The sequence below is a fragment of the Carcharhinus amblyrhynchos genome, chromosome 22, assembly GCF_965287045.1.
Source record: "Carcharhinus amblyrhynchos chromosome 22, sCarAmb.v2.hapA, whole genome shotgun sequence".
In the NCBI taxonomy this organism is placed as follows: Eukaryota; Metazoa; Chordata; class Chondrichthyes; order Carcharhiniformes; family Carcharhinidae; genus Carcharhinus; species Carcharhinus amblyrhynchos.
In genome coordinates, this window is record NC_137345.1 from 32,038,285 (window position 1) to 32,060,825 (window position 22,541).

At 40.5% G+C, this 22,541-nt stretch overlaps 1 protein-coding gene across 1 annotated transcript in view; it reads right to left on the reverse strand.

Annotated features, from left to right (window-relative positions):
- Positions 1-719: 719 nt before the first annotated feature.
- The window catches only part of LOC145357044 (cysteine and glycine-rich protein 1-like), a 42,412-nt gene continuing 20,590 nt past the window's right edge, over positions 720-22,541 (reverse strand). The window contains exons 3-6 of the mRNA XM_080210099.1: positions 15,221-15,389; positions 9,632-9,761; positions 8,396-8,489; positions 720-5,525 (exon numbers count right to left, since the gene is read on the reverse strand). Of these exons, the coding sequence (XP_080066225.1) occupies positions 5,449-5,525; positions 8,396-8,489; positions 9,632-9,761; positions 15,221-15,389 (470 nt within the window). The 3' untranslated portion in view covers positions 720-5,448. The remainder of the gene's footprint in view (positions 5,526-8,395; positions 8,490-9,631; positions 9,762-15,220; positions 15,390-22,541) is intronic.

Here is a 22,541-nt window from a genome sequence, read left to right on the forward strand (position 1 = left end):
AGGAATCCATCTTCTTTTTAGCTCTTTACTTGAGCAATATCTCAGCATTGTCTTCAAAGCCTTTCTCTGCATTCACCATATTGTGGTTTCAACAGCCTTAGGTGCAACAGTTTTGTAGCCTTCTGATCAGAACCTGAAGGCAGGTGGGGGTGGGGATTGCCTTCACATTATCTAAAACTGTTCACCATGTTGTACCTTTACTTAATTTTGCTGTGAGGCTACACACCACATCATATGTGCTACGATGATATAAAGGCACCAATCACTTGAGGGATTGTACAAATATGTTATGGGTTACTTTATTAGTCCTAGGTACTAATGAATAGATTTGTTTCTGACCTGCTCTTTCACATAACAAAATGATCCATGTCTAGAATTGGCTTACTATGGAGGGAAAGAAAATTGGTGCCAAGTGGATTGACACCGAGTGCCCTTAGTTATAGGATGCTTGGTCAAGTGCACATACAGGCTACACTGACCTGTTTATTTTTGCCTTGTGATTATACACTTTAAGGGTTACAGGTATGTTATGGTAGGGGAAACGTGCAGGAAGGTTTCCATTGTTTTCACAGTCATGGCTGTGACTTGTTGCAAAAATGTTTAATACCATATTGTAAAAGTGGGCAAGTAGTATCCCTGATAAGCAGTACAACTCAAGAAATTCTCCCAGATGCATATTGAACATAAGTTTTTGGAATATAAATAATTTCCAAATTCCATTGTGCATTATCACTGCATTTAATGTTTGTAACCAAGTAAGTATATAAAATACAACTGGCTCCATTTCTCCCCCTAGCACTTTAAAAAAATTTTCAACATTTAAATAATTATAGTGTCATATACAAACAGTTTTTAAAACATGATTCACCTTGGAACATTGATGTTGCATGTGTCACGGTCACAGTCACTTTTCAAAGCCACTGCATTTGGTTTCTATTTAATAACAGGAATTCCGGATGATAATGATCTTACCAGAAGCCTATTGGTTACTGATTTCCTGCTTTGAAACATAACAAGCTGCACAGGAAGTCAGATTTGGAGAATTCAGCATGTGCTTTTGGGTACTTAATACTCTGAAACATTACTTCAATTAAGCCTTCCTGTGTAGTGTAAATTGAGTCATTTCTAACATTACAAATTATATTTGATAGGCTTGGAAGTTGCCTCATTTTTGTGCTGTAAATGCCAAACCAAAAGGGTGAAATGTTGAAATATACTTCTGCATTAGGTATTCCAATAATGCATGGCAATGTTTATACTAATGTAACAAGAGTCAAGTAGGCTATACAATCAGGAATGAAACCAGGAGGGAGGAAACAGAGGAAAAGGGAGACTCAAGTCATTCATCTGTGATCATTTGAGAGATAATAGCCTGGAGTTTCCTCTTGTGCAGCACTAGACAATTTAACTATAAAAGGGACTTCTGCAATAATACAAAGAACATGGATGTAACTTTACACATATTCAGTTTCATTGTATTTTCTTCACTTAAGAATGTAGTGAAGATCATTGATGTATTATGGACAGCAGTTCTGGATTTACCAAGCTGAATTGTCATTAACAATGGGGTAAAGTGAGTGTAGCAAGTACATTAAAAATAATTAAAGGATGGAAATTCATCTCAAATGGTGATAGAAAGCAAGCAGTTTCAGAACAGCTGCCAACGCAGCAGAGCAACTGGAGTGGATAGAATTAAAGATCCAACGTTCTTTGTAATCTGTGGCCAATCCCCATTCTATTCCACCACGTTAAATTTATTCCTAATCCCAAGACCCTGGCTATTATTGGCTCTCTTTTTTATCTGCATTAAAATTTGCCTCAACCCATCTTAAGGCAATTTTGTGGGTGGGGATAGAGAAATGTACAAAATTGGCTTCTTGATCCCACACAATTATAAGTTCATTTGTGGAGCTTGGACTAGTTGTCCAAAATTTTGTAAATATCATGAAAGTGATATAATGAGAAGAACCATTTGCTTTTAGTAATACAGGAACCAAAATACCATTTGATTTCTTTATTACTTAAAATCTGCTGCAGTGAGACAGAGTGAAAGTACATTAGTTGTCACAGGCTGCAAGTCTATTTTAATTTGTTACATAGGCATATAATATGGTACATAAACACAGGAGGGCAATACTTCTACTTAAGAGTAACATTTTTAAAACAGTTAGACATTGCAAATCAATGTTTCCATTAGTGCCAAGGATGTTAAATGCATCAAAGAGGGCAGACACTCATCTTGGACCACAACAAAATTGGCAGTATGTGTCCCATTTGTTACCCAATTCCATATTAGGCAAACTATAACAGGTGCCAGGTATGATACCACATGATGAATTTATTCCTCAATGGGTTCCATATGTCCTTAAACTCCCAAGCAAAGATACAATAAGCAGGCAATACTTGCTTCAGAAATGTGAACTCTTACAAGTTGGCATAGATAGGGCCTAGAGTGAGTGAGGCACTGTCCCATATGGTTGAACAGCTGTCAAATGTCTCCCTGGTCTGACCAGTGTGATGGTGTTAGGAGACAAGATGGGGAAGAGAGACTGGAATCTTGGACATCTAACACAAAGCTCATATTCAATTGCTGAGCTTCTTCAACTCTAGATTGGAGTGAAGAGTTTATTTATCACCATGGTACAAAGAGCAATAGACAAAAAAAAACACCCAAAAATTCTTATTTCTCCTCCCCCAAGGGATAAAGTATATTGGTGCACTAATACTATATGAACTTATACCCTTCCTAGTTTGCCAAGTTTTAGTCAATTCTGTCCTGCAGGCAGGATTTGTTATTGAAGCAAGGAATGTCCTTCCTTCTTATGCTAATGAGTATCTAGCTCAATATTTAAACCTTTGAAATATTGGTTCTTTTTGGGTTATGCAAATTGGCTTTCAAAAAAGTAGTCACCAAAAATACCAAGCAGCATAAAAAAAAAGGAAAAAACCCACACTGCTATGGGAGGGACCCAGAAGCTTTCAACAAATTTTGGGAGTTTTAGAAGCCATTGTTTTCATACAATGAAAAAAAAATGTGAACAAAATCCATAGCTTAAAAAGTTACAATTTTATTGGCAAAGGTTTGTATGATATAGCCTGTAAATCCATGGTCCTTTATTTGGAACTTGATTTACACTCAACTCCCTAGAGCAGAGACAGGAATTTAAACAAATACATCTTCCAGGATCTCCATTTGATAATTTTAGGAGGATTCTCCCAAAAGCAAAATACTAGTAACGGTGAGCTTGTTGACTCAAATTGGGAGTTTAAGTATAATGTGCATTAGAATGAGCTTTGACCACTAAATTACTACCTAAAAACAGTGGGCAAAAATTTACTTCAGTCATTAGAATTTCCAGTTCCACTATTTGTTCAATATTGTGTAAATAAGTTGAAGTAAACTCAGTTTATTTTATCCATTGTCTTGCTGTATATGATGATTTGTAGAGGAGACTAACATTGTAAAGTAAAAAGACTGGGTGTTTGAAAAGGTGTGTAGCTTAATAGGTACTAAACTCACATTCTGACTTTGTCAGTGTTTTCCTAATGCAGCACTTCTCAGGACAATACATCTTGCAGTGCAAATCAATCATTCTTCCCTCCTGGAACCTTAGCCCCATCTAAGTAAATGTTTTAATCACAAACAGGCTTACATTAACACTAATGAGGTACTGTGAAAATACCCTAGTCACCACATTCCAGCATGCAGGAGGAATTTAGCATAGTCAATGCACCTGACTGACATCTTTGGACTGAAAGAACACTGGAGCACTTGGAGGAAACCCATGCAGACATGGGAGGAAAGTGCAAACTCCACACAGACAGTGACCAAAGCCAGGAATTGAATCCATGTTCCTGGTGCTGTGAAGCAGCAGTGCCACTGTGGAGTAGCCAACATTTATCCTCACCCTATCGCCACCATCTCTCACCTATGCCTCAGTCACTATCCATGAATATTGACTTTTCCTTCTCTCCACACAACTCATTATAAACATTCACAAACCTGATTTCTCTCCTGACAGGTGGCAAGCACACAACTTTCCATGAAGCAAAGATCATGGTGGCAGTGGTGGTGATAAGGGGTAGGGCACTATCCCAATTGTGACAGGCATCTCATCAGCCATTAGCAATACAGTCTCACTTGCAATATCATTTTGTTCCACAAAGTTGTAAACGTCAGAGACCTGTTGCGAGCATCTGAGCCTCCGGGGCAGTGGTGGAAGACACAGAATGGATCCTCACCCTGTAGGCACTGAGTTGGAGGTCTCACCTCCATCCAGCTGGAACTTAGCAGCCTTATCCTCTAGAGGAGCATGTTGCTGAGAAGGCAGCAATTGGTGTTGCTGGTGGTGGCAGCATGGCCTTTGCTCTTGCCTCTCAAAAAAAAAAAGGTGCAAGGTATGTTTGCACGAGCTGTTCTCATGCAGTGGAAGAGGCTGGCAGAGGGGTCCAAGCGAAGGTGTGTGAAGTGCATTCCAACAAGTTGGCAATCACCTGTCAAGCAGTAAGCGTATTCATGAGAGAAATGCTTTGACCAGCAGTCTGTGACCAAGACATGATCAGGTTAACTACCAAAACCCTTTACAGCTGCTCAATTTCACCAAAAATGCTCTTAGCACTGCTCGGTTAATGGTAACTCTGGCATGGGAGAGAGGACAATGTGGTGAGGGTGACATTGGTAAATTGGTGACAGATTGGAAAGAGGTCTATTGGCTGAAAAATTCCAGAAATGTAGTTTAATCTTTTTGTAAGATTATAACTCAAGGTGACAAATCTAAAGGGTTTGCCCACTTGCCTTCAATTCCACCTCACAAACTGGGATGGGGCTCAACACCAATTTTGATTGAACTTCCCATATGCATGAAAACTCTTGCCCCATCTGACCACCTCCTATTACATAAAGATCAGATTGAAACTTGACTGCTCTGAGCAAGTGAACAAGCCTCAAATCATTCTACTACAGCATTAGCTACATCATATTTCTACAACAACATGCATAATACAGACAAATACTTATTACAAACAATGTTTTCATTTAGTGGAATTGTGCAGAGCAAAAATTAAGTACAAGTAGCAAAAATAGTAACAGTCAAGATCTTGCAAATCCAAATGACCATGTAACCAATCACTAGCAAATTCAAATTCAATGCACAAAAATTAAATTTTTGGACCATGTTAGGTCATCTGTCTTCATCCATTTTGTCAGATTAATCTTAAAATCTGAGTCACTGGATTTGGCTAGCCATTGTGCCATTAAAAAAATGTGAGATATATGAAGTAACTTGTGCCAAGCAATACAGAAGTTTTAGAAAACAATAGTTTATAACACGCATATTGGGTTGTAACCCAAATTACCACTACTAACGGAGCACTGGAATTTAGCAAATACATTGTAGCCGAGGTCTACACAGGATTGAAGTGTGGCTTGTTTCAGATTCAGACAATGCTTTACTGGGTGTTGGCCAGTGCTCCAGCTCCTTGACCAAAGCCAAATCCTTTAGGTCCAAAGCTTTTGCTGTAACAAGCTATGGGAGAAAACAAAATTGAACTGTGCAATTAATTAATACTCATTAAAATCTATAACAATATGAAAACAACATCTACACCAATAGTGTGCTTAATTCCAGAAGCTCAAGTTAGGGCAGGCACAAGAGAAAAGGTGAAAATATTCCACTTAACTAAGAAGGCTACTAGATTGTGAAATAAGGGGCTGTTGAAGAAAATCAGATAAAATGGGCTCAGGAGACAGTAGGATGTTCATTTATTTGTGTCCAAGCCCTGCCAACTGGGCTGCAGTCCTGCTGTGGGGTGGCACAGTGGTTAGCACTGCTGCCTCAGCACCAGGAATCTGAGTTCAGTTTCATGCTGGCATAACACGCAGAGGTTTCTGCTGGGCACTCTAGTTCCACCCCCCTCCCCATGGTCCAAAGGTGTGCATGTTAGGTGGATTAGCTATGGTAAATTTGTGGGATTACAGGGATATGGCAGGGGATGGGCCTGGGTAAGATTTGATGGGCTGAACAGCCTCAATAAGAACAACGACCAGGTACAGGAGATCTTTCATTGTTTGAAGAACTTCAAGAAATACTTATTGGATAAATGAGAAATTTAAACTAATGCAAAATACTAAAGAGATGTGGATTACTGTAACTATTCCAGGCATTATTTAGACAAGGACACAATGTATACATTCAAGCTTTTATAATGTATTCTATTAAAAGATTCAATATTCCAACAAAGAGGGGCATATTTCCCCATACTCTAGCTCAGAATAATAGTAGTTCTATCCATCCAAATTAAGTGTACCAATTAGTATATAAATTTGTGCAGCTTAGGTTAAAAGTCACATTTAGAAAAGGAAAACGACCAAACTTGAATCATGCAACACATCAGGCTTTAATTTTTTGGGAATAGCAATCAGCTTCAGAGTGCTGCTCTGTATCCACTTCGAGTCAGGCTGGGTGAGATTCAGGCAGCATAGTTTTGAGGCCCAGCATCAAAGTTGAACAGAGTCAGAGTGAAGGAGGACACCATTTTTTTGCTGCACTAGCTATCATATATCAGTTTGGTTTGAAGGTCCGAATGAAAGATGACGAGGGAAAGGATAAGTGCCTATGGTCAGTGAGATAGGATACCAGGAATGGAGGGAGGGAGGGAGGAAGGAAGGAGAGTCTCAGGTCATGTCAGGCCAGGCCAGGCAGGGATCCATCAAGCTGGGTTGGCAGTGTGGGCACAGGTTCTACTCAAGTCCAATTGGGCCCCTGGTGTGGATGAATCCATGCAGGAATCAATTTGGGTCTTTACAATAAGATGAAGTTTTATTTCTAACATTTTATAAGCAATTTAGAATAACCCTGACAAAACCATTTAAGATTAGTGATTTAAATCACTTTTAGGAGATGGTTCATAGCACAATGGCCCCGTAGAAGTTGGCGATTCTGGACAATTGTCAAAGAAATGCTTAACAAGTTCAAAGAGGGATTCTCCAGTGCATCTTTAGAGTACCCCCTAAAAACAACACTGGGGAGCCTGGGTGTTAAGGTCTGTTTGCTGTAAAATTCACACATTGCAAGATTTTTTCAGAACATCCCAGGATTGTGAATTGTATATTAAGAAAAAAAGGGTCCTGCTACTGTACGAGATGTTACTCATGAATGCAGCAGAAGCCCAATTTGAAATGTCTTTGCTGCAGTCTTAACTGGGCAAGATCAGCTTCAGCTGCTTCAATGACCTTCCTTCCATTGTAAGATCAGAAGTGGGGATGTTCACTGATGACTGCACAATGTTCAGTATCATTCAACTCCTCAGATACCAAAGCTGTTCACGTCCAAATGCAGCAAGACCTGGACAATATCCAGGCTTGGACTAACAAGTGCAAATAACACTCACCCAACACAAATGCCAGTTATGATCACCAGCAGAGGCTCTTGACATTCAATGGCATTACCATAGCTGAATCCCCAACTATTAACATCCTGGGAGGCTACCATCTACCAGAGACTGAACCTGACTAGCCATATAAAACACTGTGGCTACCAAAACAGATCAAAGGCTAGGAATCTTGCAATGAGTAACATTTCTTGACTCCTCAAAACATGTCCATCTCCAAGGCACAAGTCACAAATTGGAATGGTATACCCCTACTTGCCTGCCTGAGTGCAGCTCCAATAACACTCAAGCTCAACAATATCCAGGACAAAAACAGCCCTCGATTGCTACCCCTTCTAAAAACATTCAATCCCTTCATCACCAACAGTGGCTGCCATATGTGCCAGCTATAACATGCAGTGCAGAAACTCACCAAGCTTTTAGGCAGCACCTTCCAAACCAAATGACTGAATATCTAGGTGGACAAGTGCAACAGATACCTGGGAACACCACCCAGAGATTCCCCTCAAAAGTAATTCACCATCGGATTTAGAAATGTATCATTGTTCCTTCACTGTCACTGGGTCAACATCCTGGAACTCCCCTTCTAACAGCATTGTGGGTGTGCCTATATCTTAAAAAAAGGACAGTAGCAGTTCAAGAAGGCTGCTCACCACCACCACCACCATCAAGAGCAACTAAGGATGGGCAATAAATGCTAGTCTAGCTAGTGATGCCTATATCTTAAATGAATTTTAAAAACCATCAACTCCATCTTAAGTTGTTAACGCTCATTAACAAAAGATGTTAAAGTTGGGTGGGGAGGAACATTGGAAACCTACATTTTTTTTAATGCATAGGCAGCTGAAAGTGTTGCCAACTCAAGATTGTTGTGATTACACCTTGTTTTAAAATGAAACATCATTGCAATGAACTGATGTTAGGAATCTTAACTATTTTACTTATTTGAGACTTATCCAAAGATTGCAACTTATGTTCTGGCTAACAATTAGAAACAGAATCAAACCTTTGCAATAGATCTCGCCATCCTTGTCAGCCAATGTTGTGGACTCCAGGCCTTTAGCACATTTAGCGCAGCGGAAGCACAACTTGTGCCAGGACTAAAGAAAACAGGCAAAGAAATAAGACAGAACAATTAATTAGGACTAAAAACTTTGGCCAGAAGTTTCCAGTACTGCAACTTTGTCAAGTTAGGCCCAGTGATTCCTGCCATAGACGGAACCAGAAAATCCTAGCCTTCATTTAAAATGTTTCATTATCAGAGTTGCTATCCATGCACAAATATAGGCGGAATTTTATGCTTTCCAAGGCAGGTTCAGAGTTTGGGTCGGGGCAGTGGAGTGTAAAATTGAATAGATGGGACTCCTCCCAGGGACTCACCTGAACAGACCCAGACACTTTCACCTTTAGGTGGCAAGGCCTCAGATGTGAAACCCATACATTCACCTATTAAGGCCCTCCCAGCCTCAGCTTTTAGGCTGGGTGGGAAGGGGGGCCTCACTCTGGAAGTCCCCTCAGAGGTGGGGTGCCTTCTCCCCAGGGTGCTAGAGAAGCATGACCTCCCATCTCCTGATATTGTGTCAGTCTCCCTGATTCCTACCCTACATTCAACCTTCCGAGCACCTCCTACCCACCCTTCCCCCAGGACAACTTATTGAAGACCTTGTGACTGAGTCCCAGACAGAGGGCTGTAGTACTGCTTCTGGCAACTACAGCACTGTGTCTGGCTGAGTTGAAGAAGTTAGATTGGCTGACAGCTCTCACAGGCAGGACTTTCTCTGCTCTTCCCACCCCCCAAGAGTGGTGGGGGTGGGGAAAGAGGTGGGGAGTCCTGCCCATTGTCAATCAATCAATGCTCAAGTGAGCATTAAACTTCAGTGGAAGTTTGATAGTTGGGGGATGCGTGTTAGACATTGACTCTTGAGATGGTGAGCCTAATTGTGCATCTTCCTCATTAATTCTACCCCTTATATGGCTGGTAGAAAAAAGTCTATGCCATGTAGACAAAAAAGCAATAGAAGACAGCAAGATTTCATCATTCTTCAATCTCAAGTTAGTTATTTCAAATTTAAATTTGTACAAAAAACCTTCCTGTTTAAACTTCATTTTGAATTGTTGGATAATTTGAATTATCTGAAGAAAGGGATGGATAACTTTTTTTAAAAAACAGTCATCTTTGTCTTCTACCCTCAAACTCAAAATAACCAAAAAAATCTGCACAGAAAAAAAGAATTTTTATTACCTTGCCAGCTCCAATAATCTTCTCAGCAGCATAGACTGACTTTCCACATCTAGAACACTTCTCAGAACTACCAAACTTCTGAGCAAACTTGGATTCATTGACATTGGTGGTGGGGCAGTGAGGTGAAGTTCTGTAAATGCAAAATTTAAGTGGAAATTAGAATATTACAGTCAACCATATCTACAGTTAAAAGCAAACTGAACATTTATGAACCTAGGCATGTATCTCCAAGATAGATATGCAAATGGCCAGACCAAGTTGTTGGATCCATCTTCTCCAGACAACTTCATATTGGATGTGCATATACGGACTATATTGATGCAGATCACAAATGCTGAATGGGGATTTTGGCTATGGATATGGGAGAGAAAGAAAAAGGAGAAAATTTTCATTAGTTTCAAGATTCTAGCAATTGTCCAGTCTGTTTAAGCCAGAAAGAAAGTGAAGTGTCTTCTCAGTATAATGAATGATTGCAGTGATAGGTAGGTAGTAGTGATTGTGATCAGGAACTTGATAGTCAGAGGTACAGACAGGAGGTTGTGGTCTTGAGAGACTCTTGGATGGTTTGTTGCCTCCCAGGTACCAGGGTCAGGGATGTCTCTGATCACATGCACAGCATTCTGAAGTGGGAGGGAGATCAGCCAGATGTCATGGTACACATTGGTACCAATGACGTAGGAAGGAAAAGTGAGGAGGTCCTGAAGAGTGAGTATAGAGAACTTGGTAGGAAGTTAAAAAGCTGGACGCCGAGGGTAGTAATCTCAAGATACCTACCTGTGCCATGTGCCAGTGAGGGGAAGAATAGGATGCTCAGGCAGATGAACACATGGATAAGGCACTGGTGTAAGGGGCAGGGTTTCAGATTTCTGGATCATTGGGACCTGTACAAGAGATAGGTTACACCTGTAATACAAAAAGGGGACCAACATACTTGCAGGGAGGTTTGCTAGTGTTATTGGGGAGGGTTTAAACTAGATTTGCAGGGGGATGGGAACCAGAGTTCCACAGCAGATAGCAGAGTGAGGGTGAATAGTTAATCCAAAGTCATAAATAGAAGGGTTGTGTGTGGTGGTAATAATCTTCTGATGTGTCTATTTCAATGCCAGGAGTATTGTGGGGAAGGCAGATGAGTTGAGGTGTGGATTGACACATGGAATTATGATATTATAGCCAATAGTGAAACTTGGCTACAGGAGGGGCAGGACTGGCAGCTCAATGATCCAGGGTTCTGATGTTTCAGAAGAGATAGGAGGCAGAGAGATGAAGGGTGGGGGGGGGGGGGGGGTGTGGCATTTCTAGTCAGCACAGATTAGAGGGCTTGCCTACTGAGGCCACATGAGTGGAGCTGAGAAACAGGAAAGGTATGACCGCATTAATGGGGTTGTATTATACACCACCTAATAGTCAGCAAGAATTGGAGGAGGAAATCTGCAGAGAGATAGCAGACAGCTACAGGAAACAAAGTTGTGATAGTAGGGGACTTTAATTTTCCACATATAGATTGGGACTCCCATACTGTTAAAGGTCTAGACAGATTGGAGTTTGTAAAATGTTCAGGAAAACTGTCCAAATCTATATATAGAGATACCAATTAGAGAGGATACAATATTAGATCTCCTATTAGGAAATGAGTTCAGACGTGTGTCTGTGTGTCCTTTGGTTCCAGTGATCATAACACCATTAGTTTCAACTTGATCATGGATAAAGTTAGATCTGGTCCTCAGGTTGAGGTTCAACACTGGGAAAAAGGCCAAATTTGAAGAAATGAGAAAGGATCTAAAAAAGTGTGGATTGGGATAGGCTGTTCTCTGGCAAGGATGAGATTGGTAAGTGAGAGGCCTTCAAAAAGGAGAAATTTGAGTGCAGAGTTTGTATGTTACTGTCAGGATTAAAGGCAAAGGTGAAGAATAAGGAATCTTGGAACTCTGATAGAGAGAGATATGCATGACATGTATAGGCAACAGGGAACAAATAAGATGCTCGAGTATAAAAAAAGTGCAAGAAACTACTTAAAAGAAATCAAGAGGGCTAAAAGATGACATGAGGTTGCTTTGGCAGTCAAGGTGAGGAATAATTCTAAAGAGCTTTTACAGGTATATTAAGAGCAAAACATAGTAAGGGATAAAATTCATCCTTTTGAAGATCAGGGTGGTCAGCTATGTATGGAACCGAAAGAAATGGGAGAGATAAATGGGTTTTTTGTATCCATATTTACTAAGGAAATTGACATGGAGTCTATAGAAATAAGGCAAACAAGTAGGGAGGTCATGGAACCTATAGAGATTAAAAAAGGGGAAGAGGTGCTTGCTGTCTTGAGGCAGATCAGAGTAGATAAAACCCTAGGACCAGACAGGATATTCCCTGGGACCTTAAAGGAGACTAGTGTTGAAATTGCAGGGGCCCTGGCAGATATATTTAAAATGCTGGTATCCACAGGTGAGGTACCAGATATAAAAGTATTGAGTATAAGAGTTGGAGTGTTATGGTGAGGTTGTATAAGACATTGGCGAGGCCAAATTTAGAGTATTGTGTGCAGTTTTGGTCACCTAATTACAGGAAGGATGTAAATAAGGTTGAAAGAGTGCAGAGAAGGTTTACAAGGATGCTGCTGGGACTTGAGAACTGAGTTACAAGATTGAATAGGTTAGGACTTTATTCCCTGGAGCATAGAAGAATGAAGGGAGATTTGATAGGTGTATAAAATTATGATGCCTATAGATAGAATAAATGCAAGCAGGCTTTTTCCACTGAGGCTAGGGGAGAAAAACAACTAGAGGAACATGGGTTAAGGGCAAAGGGGGATGGGGGAAAAGTTTAGAGGGAATATCAGGTGGGTGCTTCTTCAGAGTGGTGAGAGTGTGGAGTGAGCTGCCAGATGAAGTGGTAAAAAAGTGAGCCCGCTTTCAACATTTAAGAAAAAAATATTGGACAGGTACATGGACGAGAGGGGTATGGAGGGATATAGGTCAGTGGAACTAGGCAGAAAAATATAGTTTGGCACAGCCAAGAAAGGGCCAAAAGGCCTGTTTCTGCACTGTAAAATGTTCTATGGAATGAAAGTGCCATAGTGTAATTAAACAACCATGAATCCCAAATGGAGACACAAAGCTTCCTCCCACTTCCCCATTGGGACATTTGTACTGTATATTTCCATAGCATGTTTCAGCACTAAAACCTGTAACTCCCCCCACCGCCCCAATCCCTGGGGAAGTCAATTGCTATCATTTTCTTAATGTTAAAAAAGGGACACAACCAAAGATTATCCTGATTTACAAGAAACACACAACATAATGGCCCTTATCACACATGCCAAGCTTCTAATGAATTCATTATGTAAACCTTAGTCTTCCAAGAACAACATACTAAACACAATATAGACAATATGGACTTAGTTAAGTTGTGCTGCCCCAGAATGAACTGTTCTTCATTTTACAATTCTGTTTTTAAACCATGTGTCCCATTTAGTGTGGAGGACAATATTTAAAATAAAGCGCCATTTTAAAAAAAACTATACAAATCTTGGACTGTTAGTGAACATTTCATGTACCATTTTTCCATAAGTTATGACATTCAAGGTGATTAACATGGCCAAAAACTGGGAAATTTGAATGCTGATAAATTCTTCCCTAGAAACAAGGTTAAGAAAGAGGCTAACATCTGGTGTCACTCCAGCAGTTACTAAAGTCAGACTGCTACTATGAAGTGCCCAATATCCCAGCTATAGTTGGGGACTCAAATGGGGGAAAAATGTTCATCTGCCAACCATTCATTTACCACTTGGAAAAAAAAAAATGGAGAAATAGCAGTTAAAGATTAGCATGTGTGGGGGTGTGGGAAAGTAGAAGGCACACAGTCATTCAGTTGATATTCAAGGCCATTAGATGTCATTTTCAGCAGGTTTCTGAATGAGCAGCAGCTTAGTAACTCCTCTCAGGCGCAACACTGCTCAATATGCAAATCAGAAACCTAATTATAGAATCCAATGTGCAGAAAGAGGCCATTTGGTGCATTGAGCCAGCACCAACAACAATCCCTGTAACCCCACATATTTACCCTGATAGTAACAGGGGGACTAAGGGGCAACTTAGCATGGCCAATCAATCTAACCCACACATCTTTAGAGTGTGAGAGGAAACTCATGCAGATATGGAGAGAACATACAAATTCCACAGTGACCCAAAGCCAGAATTGAACCCAGGTTCCTGGTGCTGAGACGGCAGTGCTAACCACTGTGCCATCTTAAATTTGTACAATGCTACATTCAAATTTAAGATTTAAAGGCATTGAGTGTTATTTTCAGATGAGTTCATGGGGACAGGAAGCATCTACACAAAAAACCCACTGCCAGCCCATGTGCCCTGTGGGATCTACAACCCAACTTAATCTGCCAACCTGTACATCATAGGAGATGGCTGAATCCTCCCAGAGAGATATAGCAGAATAACCATTCAGCACCTTGACATTCAAATGAGGTCTACACTCAGGCTTCAGGCAAACAGCACAGCCATTCCAACTACACTGAGCAGATGCTCTGCACCTTGCAAGTGCAAATAGATTGAAATTCATTTTTTGATTAAGCTGGGTTGATTCGATTCTCATTAACTCCTTGAAAGGAATTGAAATAAAACTTCACATGCCACAAGTTTCTGTATTGCTGATTTAAGCATATTTTGCTTGGTTTTTGAAGTGAAATTAAAGCTTTAATTTCATTCTATTCCTTTATCCATCCAATTCTGGTGAATTCTAATCACCCAAAATTTTAAACAAGATCAGGAATATCTTTTGCAATCAGGTATTAACTTCTTAAATTCCAATCTTCTGGTTTTAAAAAAAATGACCATGCTATTGATTAAAGCATCGTTTCTACAATGTTAAATAAAATTATTCAGAATTGAGACAGCTTCAAAGATTTGATTGAAAGTCTCTGAAGACAAAAGTTAAATTGAAAAAAAAGAGCAGAAGGGACTGTTGTGACACATGATAAAAGTTTTCTTAAAAAACATTTATTAGTGTCACAAGTGGGCTTACATTAACACTGCAATAAAGTTACTGTGAAAATCCCCTTGTTGCTGCACTCTGGCACCTGTTTGGGTATCCTGATGGAAAATTTAGCATGGCCAATCCTTCTAACCTGCACATCTTTGGACTGTGGGAGGAAACCTGAGCACCCAGGCAGACATGAGGAGAACATATAGACTCCTCACAAAACAATGACCCAAGCCAGGAATTGAACTTAGGTCCTTGGCTTTGAGGCAGCATTGCTAACCATTGTGCAACTATAATGGATAAGTGATTAAGTTATCAGTGACTAAGACCATGATAACCTCAGCAGTTAATTGCATATATTAGCAGCCTGAAAACTCATTCACCATGGGCAGAATTTGGGAACAGACTAGTCTGCTGAGGGTAGCACAAACAGGAAAAAAAAGTGACACAAACAAATTAAAAAAAAAAACCAAGCAGGATAAAAAGGGGGATCATTTCACTAAAGCTATGGTGTTGCCAGAATAATTCATACTTAGGTTTGATCACATCTTGCTCATCTTACTGTAATATTGCAATAAAGGCAGTAGATTGAACGTCACTCACTGCACAGGTTTTATTCCCTGATTTGCTCCAGTGTCCATGTTCAGAGTACCTGCACCTTGGCCATAACCATAGCCTTTGGGTCCATACTTTCTTCCATAGCATGATTTGCAGTAGATTTCGTCTCCATGCACAGCTAATGTAGTGCTGTCAAGGTTTTTCCTACAGGCCACTGAACAAAAAAAAAGACAGGATTGTTAACAGATGGGAGTCTTTCAGCACCTGGTGAATGGAATATAACAGAACTGAGCAAAGTGAAATACCTCACCACTGACATATCCAAAAACAAGTTTGTACACAGCTCCAGTTTATGGTATGCTATTGCACATTTCTGAATGGCAGAGATCCACTATTGCATCATTTAAAATTTACTCCAAAATGTGATTATAGTATCAGAAATGACAACCATACATTAGAATACTCTCTCTACCTCAAGAAAATACTTCATTCCTTTCACTTTTTAAAATCGTGAAAAAATAGGGCATTCTGATTGTCTTAGTTTTTTTAGGCTTAGAAAAATTACTTTAACATGAACCCAAATTTGCCCTTTGCAAAGGGGGGGGGGGGGGGGGGGGGAGGGAAAGAGTGGTGTTGTCAGTCAAAACTCCTCCTCCCCCCTCCCAGCCCACCAAGTCAAAGCTACCATATCATTTTACCAATTTAGATTTCAGATTCAACTGTCCCTTTCCTCCACCCCATTTTGGGCAGCATGGTGGCACAGTGCTGAGCACTGCTGCCTTAGTGTCAGGGACCGGGTTTCAATTTCTGGCTTGGGTCACTGTGCAGAGTCTGCACGTTCTCCGACAGTCTGAAAGATGTGCAGGTTAGGCGCATTGGGTACGCTGGGGGGGGAAATTTAGCATGGCCAATCAGGCACTGGAGTGTGGCAACTAGGGGATTTTCACAGTAACTTCACTGCAATGTTAATATAAGCCGTGTGACAATAAACTTTAAATTTAAATGCGAAACCAAATTTGAGCTTATTTTTGCTAGTTAAAATTTCTTCCTCTTGCCACTCTGCCAAATTATCAGTTAACCAATTTAGATTTGGGATTCAACCATTCCCTTCCCCCACCTAAGTACAGATGTAAATGCCTGCACCCATGTCAGTATAATTTGTTAAACAAATAAAAAAGATATTACAGACTGTACAAGAGTAAATGCTATCATGAGCTCAAAATTGATACCTCTTAACTGGCAAGCATAAAATGCTGTAACCTTGGTAATTGATTGGATAAATCCCCATCAACACAAATTGTTTTTCCATATTCTATCCCCCATCCACTCCTCTACAGGGGCCATTAAGTTACAGAAGCACTCACATGAAAAACACAAGAGGTAGAAGTTATTTCCCAGGTTTACTTCAAGCACCAATACACCTTCATAATTAAGGTTACATTTTTTGGAAGAATCTCTGGTTCAGAAATTGCAGAGCAAATTTATTTTGGCTATAACTACATGTCTCTGCCAATGCAGTAAAAGTTTGAAAAGCTTCACGTTTTACAGGTTAAAACAGAAACGTTTACACAACTGATACCAACTGCACCTTTAAAGTGCTATTTTTAGACTTTTCTGAAACTTTTCCTCCTATATTTCACAGGCAAGATATTTTAGTGCTTGAACAAGAGTATTAAGCTTGTCCCAAGGTTTGAGTTGCCTGCAGTATAGTTAATTTGGGACAATGCCTTTGCAAACGATTGTTCCCATCATACAGCTATGATAAAGCTAATATACATTTTAGAGGAAATGATAAACAAGGTGAGCTTTAAAAAAGCTTAGTACATTTATATGCAAACTCTATTGGTTTCATGTTTGAAGATACGTGCATTTAAAACAACTTTTAAAGAACTTTTCTATCCAAAACTCATTAAAATCAAGGACCGCAAAGAGTCTGGTCCTATTTCCTTTCTGCATTCTTTAAAACACCAAAGTTGCATCACAAAAGATAAACATTAACACAAAATTTCAGATTTCTGGAGGTTTGTTCAATTAGTTCTCTTCTTCCTCCAGAAAGGGGAGCTCTAATGGAGACAAAAGGAGCTTGACAGTGTCAACTGGAATGTTCTGATCCTTCATGCTAAATTAAATTTGGCTGTGCTTACCATGATCTTCTTAACATTCCTAAAATGAGGAAAATATTTCTGAAGGATAGCATGAACTAATTTGTAGCTAGATGAGTTTAGCTAGCATGCCTTCCAAGGCTCATCCTTTTTAATAAGTTGCTTGCGTAAAGCATCTAAAACATTCAACTCGGACAACCTTTGCTCGTTAAAGCATTCCAATAGCTTGGCTTACTTTTCAACCCATACATGGCAGTCAAACAAATTTTTCTTCAAACCAATTATGGTTAATATTAGACATTAAATTGAAAAATCCTATATATGTTTCAAAACTGAAAACACCAGTTGGAAAGGTTCCCAGCAGATGGATATTCAAGGAAGAAAATGCTCTTCATTTATATAGTAGAGAATGTCACACTCGTCTCAATATTTAATCAACATTAGGTTCATTTCAATAATATTTGACTTTACAAACCCAGGGCATGGTTTTCATTTGGGTTTCTACAGTGGCTGGGTGTCAAAACTTCATGTACAGCACATTCCATACAACAAAAATTGCTACAGGTAATTAATGGACTAGAGATGTGTAAACCAGGGCAAACAAATGCTCTGCTGGTTGAGAACTGGTTTATGGACAGGAGTCTCCATCTAGCCAATCCAACTAATTTCAGATCACAAGCAATGTTTAGTAACTACAGAAAAAGTTGCCAAAGTCTTTATTTTTCAACAACACCTACCATTACAGCCAGAGAAAAAAATGGAGTACTTTGGCTCAACAAAGTTAACCATACTTGGCACATGAACTGATCTGCAACAGCTGGCAATTGTAGTTCTTTTAATTCAGTAAATATGTTGCAACAGAGCTCGTTAATCTGATTCAACTGTAGGAATTAGTTGCTATCAAACTAGTGGCATGTAATTAAAGTTCTAAAAATAAACAGAAATTGCACCCATTGCATTAAAACGTGGCACACTGCTGCCTCAGTGCCAGACACTCAGGTTGAGTTCCAGCCTTAGGTGACTGTGTGGAATCAGAATCCTACAGTGCTGAAGGAGGCTATTCAGCCTATCGAGTCTGCGCCATCCACAATTCCACCCAAGCCCCATGCATTTACCCTAGCTAGTCCCCCTGATGCCAAGGAGCAGTTTAGCATGGCCAATCCACCTAACCTGCATACCTTTCAAGTGTGGGAGGACACACACACACACAGGGAGAATGTACAAACTCTGCACAAACCCAAGCCAGGAATCAAACCCAGGTCCCTGGTGGTGAGGCAATAGTATTAACCACTGTCATCGTACTGCTCTTGAGTTTGCACATTTTCCCACTGTCATGGCTTTCCCTTACACTCCAAAGATGTGCAGGTTAGGTAGATTGGGATACTAAGGGGCAATTTAGCATGGACAAGGTGTGTAGCTTAGGTGGACCAACCATGGTAAATGTCCTGGGGTAGGTTAGGTGGATTAGCCTTGGTAAATGTGTGGGGTCACAGGAAAAGGGTGGGGTAAAGGACCTGAATAAGATGCTCAGAATTGGTGCAGATTCAAGGGGCTGAATGGCCTCCTTCTGCATTGTAGGGATTCTATGATTAAAACCGTGAAGAGATTTTAAAAATTTTGTTGGTGGGAATATACAGTTGGGGAAATCAAGTTGGTGGACAAAGGTATTCTGGAAATGAATCTTGATAAAGTTTCAGACCAAATTATATTTATAGTCAACTATTATGGTGGATGGGGAACTGGTTGCAATCATGTAAAGAGGGCCATCAACAATGGGAAATAATCTGTACTGAGCTGCTATCCTAGTGGGGCCCTGTACATCATTAAATTAGTTGTGGTCATCACCACCTTTACATTTTGATTTAGTTGAGGACATGATTCTATGATTATGGATTCTGTTAGAAACACTGCAGTGCAGAAAGAGGCCATTCAGCCCACCAAGTCAGCACTGTCCACAATCCCATCCAGGCTCTATCCCTATATCTCTGCATATTTACCCACTAATCCCTCTAACCTATGCATCCTGGGACACTAAGGGACAATTCAGCATGGCCAATTAATCTAACCTTGCACATCTTTGGACTGTGGGAGGAAATCGGAGCACTCATACAGACACAGGAAGAATGTGCAAACTCCACACAGATAGTGACCCAAGCCGGGAATCAAACCCAGGTTCCTGGAGCTGTGAAGCAGTCGTGGTAATCACTGTGCTACCATGCTGCCCAAGATTGTAGAGAACATAAAAATGTGCAAATTTAGACTAAAATCAATTTCTCGAGGCAGCATTTACACTTTCCCCCAGGGCAAGTTCTTAGGCAGAGGATGGGTAGGGAGCGTAAAATTGAATGGATGGGATCCCCCCCCCACCCCACAGACTCACCCTCTCAAACCCAGATGCAATTTCACACTTGGGTGGGTCTCAGGTAGGAATCACATTCACCAAATAAGGCCCTTAAGTAGCCACCTAAGGGTGTTTTCCCACCCAGCCTCAGCTTTTCGCTTTACAGGAGCAGGTATGGGCAACATGACAAAAAAAAGTGTCCAGCTTGGGTGAGGGGATGGGTGCACCCACAATCTGAAAGTTCCATCCCCTCCAGGATTTTGCAGTTCCAGATCGTCTTCCTGATACTGTGGTCACCCTTCTCCCAATACCCCAGGGCATCCCCTACCCTCCTGCTCCAAGGAGCACTGCAGCACCACTTCAGACTAGATTGGAGAAATGTCATCCAATCTGATTAGCTCGTCATCCTTAAACCCCACTCTTGCTGTTCAATTTACCCAAGTTAGGTGATTGGGCAAGATGTGGTAAACGTAGCTAAGTAGCTCAATGCATCTTTCTGCATTTGACTTTGGAAGGAAAAGTGGACCTGGATGGTCATGAAAATCATTCAATATCTACAATCAGAGGCCATCCTTTGCCTAGATATGGTGAACATTTCCAGTTGTTTTTCAAAATGTGTCTCATTAAATCCTGGCCACAATTTCACATTCCCAGAACAAGCGTTAGCCAAGAGATTCTGACATTTAGAAGCAGTATTTTGCGATCTGTGGTATCATAACACAAGTAGGCAGAGGTTGACAATTCCCCAGCTGCTAACGGGATGAACATTCTACTACAAAATGCAAAGCTCTGATGAACACAGACTAGGAATACCCCAAACCAGATCCTTCCACACACTTAGCACAGGAAATAAACACACTGTTCAGCTGGTTAGTTGCTATGCAGTAATGTAAATATCAGTACTTAATAACATCTGTAACCAGGACACTTTGGTCAGCAACATTTCAGTTTACACAACTGCTATTATGCAAATAGAACACTGCCAAACAGTTGGGGTAGGCGTGAGGGGGAGGTCAGTAGACAGCTCCTCAAAGATGAATTTTGAGCTCATCCAGCCAAAAGATACCATGGGCTTTAATAATGTCCATCAACTACAGCTATTTCCTTTTTTGCCCCCAAACACCTATCCATGAGGAAATGTCAAAACAGAAGTATAAACTACTCAAAAACAACAAAAAAAATTACACCACAGGAACAGGCCCTTTTACCCTCCAAGTCTGCACCAAGCATTTTGCCCCACTGAACTAAAATCCGCTACTCTTCTGGGTACCATACTCCTCTATTCATGCATTTGTCAAGATGCCTCTTAAGTCACTATCATATCTGCACTTCTCCGAGAACGTGACTGTTGATTTTGATCCAGGATACTGATACAAGGCAGGAGCCAAACATCTAGAGAAAGATCATCAAGACCAATTGCAATTTAATAATGCTTCAACATCAGCAACTCACAATTAGCTGTCAAGTCTAGAAATAGCAAAAGGAATCAGAGAACCAAATGTCTGAGTATAAAATTACTTTTGGGAAGGGATATAACTGGGAGCAGGAGTAGGCAATTCAGCCCCTCAAGCCTGTTCCACCATTCAATATGATCATGGTAGATCTCATCTTGGCCTTACCTCAAGCCTGCCTGCTCTGCACAACCCTTCATTCTATGGCCAATTAGAAACTTATGCATCTCCTCCTTAAGCCTGTTTAGTGTTCTGGCATCCATCACCTTCTGGGATAGAGAATTCCATAGATATGACCCTGTGAGTAAATTCCTTCTCATTTCTGTTTTAAAATTGGGCCCTTTAGCCCAAAACAAAGGCCCCTCATTCTGGAATGTCCAACAAGGGGAAAAACATGCCCTCTACATCTGCCCTGTTAATCCCCTTTAGCATCATATTACTTCAATTAAGTCTCCCCTCATTCTCTTAAACCTCCATGAGTACAGACCTAAACTGCACAATCTCTCTTCACCAGATAAGTTCTTAAATCCTTGCATGAATTTAGTGAACCTTCTCTGAACTACTTCTAATGCATTTACATCCTTCAAGAAAAGGGGACCAAAACTTGGAGTACTCCAGATTATGTCTCACCAATCTCTTATATATTAATGATTGGATGTGAATTTATTAGGCATGGTTAGTAATTTTGCAGATGACACCAAGATTGCTAGCATCAAGAGAGTGAACAAAGTTACCTAGGATTGCAACAGGATCTTGATCCAGTGGGCTGATGAATGGCAGATGGAGTTTAATTTAGATAAATTTTGGTTGAACGAACCAGGCAGGACTTAGTTAATAGTAGGGTGTTGGGGAAGAGTTATAGAACAAAGATCTAGGGACACAGGTTCATAGCTCCTTGAAAATGGAGTCACAGGTGGACAGAATGAAAGCATTTGGCATGCTTGGTTTCACTGGAACATTGAATACAGGAGTTGGAACGTCTTATTGAAGTTGCACAAAACATTGGTAAGGCCACACTTGGAATACTGTGTGCAGTTCTGGTCACCCTATTATAGGGAGGTGATTATTAAACTAGAAAAAAAAGAGTGCAAAAAAGATTTACCAAGATGCTTCCAGGACTTGATGGTTTGAGGTGTAAGGAGAGGGTGGATAAACGGGGATTTTTTCCTCTGGAGCATAGGAAGCTTAGGGGTGACCTTATAGGAGGTCTGTAAAATAATGAGGGGTATAGATCAGCTGGATAGTCAGTAGCTTTTTCCAAAAGGTAGGGGAGTCTAAAACTAGAGGACATAGGTTTAAGATTGGGGGGGGGGGGGGGAAAGAGAGAGAGAGAAAATTGCCCCTCTGGACACTTTTGTTCCAGAGGGTGGCAAGTGGCTAGAACAAGCTGCCAGGAGGTATTGGTAGAAGTGGGTACAATTTTTTGTCTTTCAAAAAAAAAGTGTTTACACAGTTTTATGGATATAGGAGGA